The sequence below is a fragment of the Cynoglossus semilaevis genome, chromosome 9, assembly GCF_000523025.1.
Source record: "Cynoglossus semilaevis isolate Cse_v1.0 chromosome 9, Cse_v1.0, whole genome shotgun sequence".
NCBI lineage: Eukaryota > Metazoa > Chordata > Actinopteri > Pleuronectiformes > Cynoglossidae > Cynoglossus > Cynoglossus semilaevis.
In genome coordinates this window covers 1,704,205-1,708,771 of record NC_024315.1, presented here as the reverse complement: position 1 = coordinate 1,708,771, position 4,567 = coordinate 1,704,205, and the positions used below count along the sequence as shown (strand labels likewise).

The 4,567-nt window shown below is 47.3% G+C and overlaps 1 protein-coding gene across 1 annotated transcript in view; it reads right to left on the bottom strand.

The window, feature by feature from the left end:
- The window catches only part of sdk1b (sidekick cell adhesion molecule 1b), a 148,520-nt gene that overhangs the window by 13,539 nt on the left and 130,414 nt on the right, over nt 1-4,567 (bottom strand). The window contains 3 exon segments of the mRNA XM_025058662.1: nt 199-400; nt 3,690-3,884; nt 4,411-4,509. Of these exon segments, the coding sequence (XP_024914430.1) occupies nt 199-400; nt 3,690-3,884; nt 4,411-4,509 (496 nt within the window).

The following is a 4,567-nucleotide window of genomic DNA, read 5'->3' as shown; positions in this document are numbered from 1 at the left end:
CCTCCATGTCACCAGTCTGAGGGTGAAACTGAAACTCTGTCTGTTTGACCTTTACTCTCTGAAGCTGAAGGACGGAGGGACAGTGTGTGGACGGACATCAGTGGAGTGGGAGCGTCCACAACCGTGACCACAGGAACAGACAAGTGTGTGTGAGTGTGTGTGTGTGTGTGAGTGTGACCGCCTCGGTCAGCAGCGTACCTGTCCACAGTCCAGACCGTCACGTTGTAGGGGATGTCGGTGATGTGAGTGCTCCAGTCTGTATCTGGCAGCTGTTTGACCTGCAGAGTGAAGAACCTGACGGGGGAGAAGCCTGAGCCCCCGCTCACCCAGTGGAGCCGCAGACGACGAGCCTCCACGTCCTCCTGAGGGACGTAGAGTTTCCTGGGCGGCTGAGGACGCTCTGCGGTCAGATCAAAATAAGAACATCAAAAATGGGTCAGGAAAACAGAGGACGAAATGTAAACAGGACTAAAATCTTTATTTGACCTGACGGTTCTGAAGCTGCTGAGGCTCCAGGTCAAAGTGCTGCTGATTTCATTTCCAAATGTGACGACTGTTTCTCTGCCGTTCACAGTGTTTGGTTTGTTTTTTTGGCCACAACAGGTTAATAACCAACATCAATGACAATAATTTCCTGGTGCAGAACGTTCCGTGACTCAAACAGACGAGAACAGACTGTTCTGTGTCTGTACTGACGTCTGTTCTCTCAGTTTTATCCAGTCTGGGAGAAAAAGAAACATTGGAACGAACGGTGCCACGTCCAGAACAAATGGAGCGGATCATAAACCATATGCTACAAACAGCTAGCTCCACGTTAGCACACGGCCGTGTTCATGTGCACGTGCTGTCGTTTCTCCATACGACGCCTTCAAATCCAACCGACAATTTGCTCCCGCGGCAGCAGGGAAACGATGCTCTGTGTGGACCGTCAGAAGATCAGAGAAGAAGAAGTCACAGCTGGAGGAAAAACCATCCAGTTTCAGGGAAACTGTCAGAGTCAGTGACTGGATCCAGAAATAATTAAAAAAAAAAAAAAACTCTTTCAGTGATTCTCTGAATTCATCTGCCTATTACCTCACAATAACTCCACACACACACACACACACAGTGACACACTTGTGCGTCATCCCTCACCCGTCCTTATCACAATCCATCCACGTCCCCCGCAGCCCCCCCCCCCCCCCAGGCTCATTCTTCTCTCCCTGTTGTTTTCCTGATAACGCCTGTGTCTCTGCGTCTGCTCCTGTTCTTGTTCTTGTTCTTGTTCTTGTTCTTGTTCTTCTCCACAGTAACGATCGTGTCCTGATAATCAACTCATAATTGTCAGAACAAGTGCCGTCCTTTCACCACCCTCACAACTGTTCATTACCACCAGGGGGTGGAGGAGATGCAGGTGTGAATCCAGACTCATTCACTCAGCAGCAGATAAAGACTAGTAATAAACACCGTTATCACATGTTATTGTTTACTGTTATGACTCTGTACATGTTATAATCTGGTCTCTCTGTTGTCAAGGAGCTAATCCCAGCAGGTCATTGGCTAGGCCGATCTCCGTTCCAAACATCTAATGTTCTGTTGTTCTTCAGTCCACTGATCTTCAGGCAGAGCGTTGGCTGAGCGGTTAAAGGATCAGCCCTGGTGGTTTGGACCACGGCCCAGCCTGGGTGTTGAAGACGCACCAACACCCACCGTGCTGCGGGGCACGGCAGAGTCTCGCCCACGACCAGGGTTTAGTAAATGGCTCACACGGGGACGAATGTTTTTGTGTGAAAGTGTGACAAATGAAGCGGCTCCTGTTTCTCCTCCTCTCACTGTTGTCTGAATGATTTCATTCTAGTCTTTTTCTCTTTGAAGATGCAACTAAAAAGAAATAGACAAACCCACCTGATGATTATATTTAGATTTTTAAATGTTCTGCTTTCTAACTTCTTCCTAATGTTGGAAGACTGTGAGGTCAGTTCTAGAACCATTTTTCAATATATTTGCCTGACGTTCTTTAGACAATTCTTTTTGCTGCTCCCTCTGTGTTCTTCCATCTTTCTTCTCATCCCTGGTCTTTACATCTCATCTCTGTAGGACCATCCATGGTGCTGTCCAAATGTGTTGAACATCCTGCCGTGTCTCCTGTTCTTCTTATTCACTGACTTCATCCCAGCACAGACACAGACACAGACACAGACACAGTTTATTCTCCTTCTTTCCTCTGGGTTAATCTCTAACTCCGTCTGCTACAATCCTATCACAACGGGAGAATTAATCCAGATTAATGTGCCTCCGTGGCCTCTTCATGATCTTATCGTTATCACCTTCACCTCAGCTGATGAGCCATCGCCCTCTCGGAGACAATTAGGTTCTAGAATCTTCCTACAGGGACGGCAGCCAAGAGACAGTGTCTGTGTCAGTCTCAGCCGTCTGTCCTACAGTCAGAACAGACCACGGTGTTGGAGAAACACTGACATGAAGTCACAGAATCTGAACTCATTAAAGAAATGACAAAGAAGCCGAGGACTGTGTCAGTGTCTGACATCACGGCGGCAGGATTTGGTTTGAAGGATTTCACGCCTTCACCTGATGAGTGTGAACAAACACACGTGAATGAAAGGTGTTAAAGTTGTCACATGACATCCGTCAGTATCAAACCAAACTATTTTGTCCTGTTTTTGTTCCTTTTTTCATCACTAACGTCATCAGTACATGTGGTGTGAGGACGACCTCCAGTCGACAGAACAGACGTTCAGCAGAACAGACGTTCAACAGAACAGACGTTCAGCAGAACAGACGTTCAGCAGAACAGACGTTCAGCAGAACAGACGTTCAAATATGTTCTCAGAAAGTTGCAGTAACAAAACCAATCAAATGAAAGAGTCCAGGTCTGAATTACCGTTCACTACGACGGAGTAAAGACTTTTTCTAACTCAATATAAAGCATTAGCCTAAGTCTTTGTAAATGAAGAGTCCATTAAACTGTCTCTCAGCAGATGAGATAAAAGCTCTGCAGTCATTGGTCCAACAGTAACAGTTTCAGCTGATCTGACCTCTGACCTCCAGGGTTCATCTAGGATCATATACCAGGTGTTGCGTCACTGCTACTGTGTCTGTAACTAAACTGAAAAGTAACATTTAGAGCCAAGACGTGGCTTTGACAAATGGAGGCGTGTTAATTGAATCTGTGTCGACCTGTTCCCACTCCAGTCAGACTGATGTTTCTAATAAGGTTTTTTTACGTGCATCAATGAGTGTGTGCGTGAAACACACAAACCGCACTGATGAGATCTTTACAGCTGACTGATTTTGGCGTAAACCAAAAACTAAATTAAAAGGATTAAAGTCATCGATCAATGGACTTTTAAACCGAGCACTCGCTCTGAAGGCAGCGATCTCCACAGACGAGGAGAAGTCTGGAGAAAGAAATACCCCACCACTGTAGAAAAGGGGTATTTCAGGTATTTACCAGGGCAGAGTGAAGTATAAACACCTTCTTGTGTGACGTTGGAGCAGACGGACTTTGATCTGATCTGGATCAACTTTGACTTTGACTTTCAGTCATCGTTTGATTCAAAATTCTAAATGTTCCCTGAAGAAGAAACCGGTCTGTATTTGACAACAATCCAAGATTGAACGTTTGAATCTATATTTGCTGAATATATGGACATATATGTGTGTGTGTGTGTGTGTGTGTGTGTTTGTACCTCTTCGCTCTGAGGTAATGACTTGGGCTTCGTGCGTCCTGCCCCAGCCCACGGCCGTGCGGGCAGTAAGTCTAAACGTGTAGGTCTGTTCAGAGGAGAGTCCGGTGACGGTGAACTGTCGGGCGTTCGATCCCACCTCCACCGTGGTCCAGGGCAGTGGTCCTCTGCTCTCCAGGGTGTAGGAGATCTGGTATCCTAGAAAGAGAAAATACATCTGTAACCATACACTGGACATTAAATGTCCAGTCCCCCCCCCCAGTGGTCTCATGTGCATCAGGCCATGTAATAACACCCCCACCCTCCAACTGACACACGGCTGCAGACCACTGGACCACAGGGTTTGGTATGAAGAAGTCTATGATAAATCTGATCTGGTCAGAGCAGAACTGTCGGGGGGGTGTGGGGGGGGTAAACGTCTGATACTGCTCAGAGTGTAGTAGAGTGTAGTAGTGTGTGGTATTTGAACTGTATTTGTAGTACTGCGTCTGAACTCCCTGAGGTTTGTAGCTTCAGGATGAAGACTGTTGCCACGGTGATGTGGAGTTCAAGTGTCACAGTGACATTCACACACACACACACACACACACACACAGGTGCATCATCAGCCTCAGCGGGGACACAGCTGGACTGACTGTTAGTGTGTTCCTGGGAGGTTTACCCCCCCATTAAATATTTTCTCTTGTGTGTGTGTGTGTGTGTGTGTGTGTGTGTGTGTGTGTACCTAGAACGACCCCGTTGGGCCTGGTGGGGGGCTGCCATGACACCCTGACTGACGACAATCGAACTTCAGGAAACATCACTCTCACAGGGGGGCCTGGGACTGGAGAGAAGGAGAGACGGAATTAGAGGGGGGGGGGGCAGTGTGGGGGGGGGCAGAT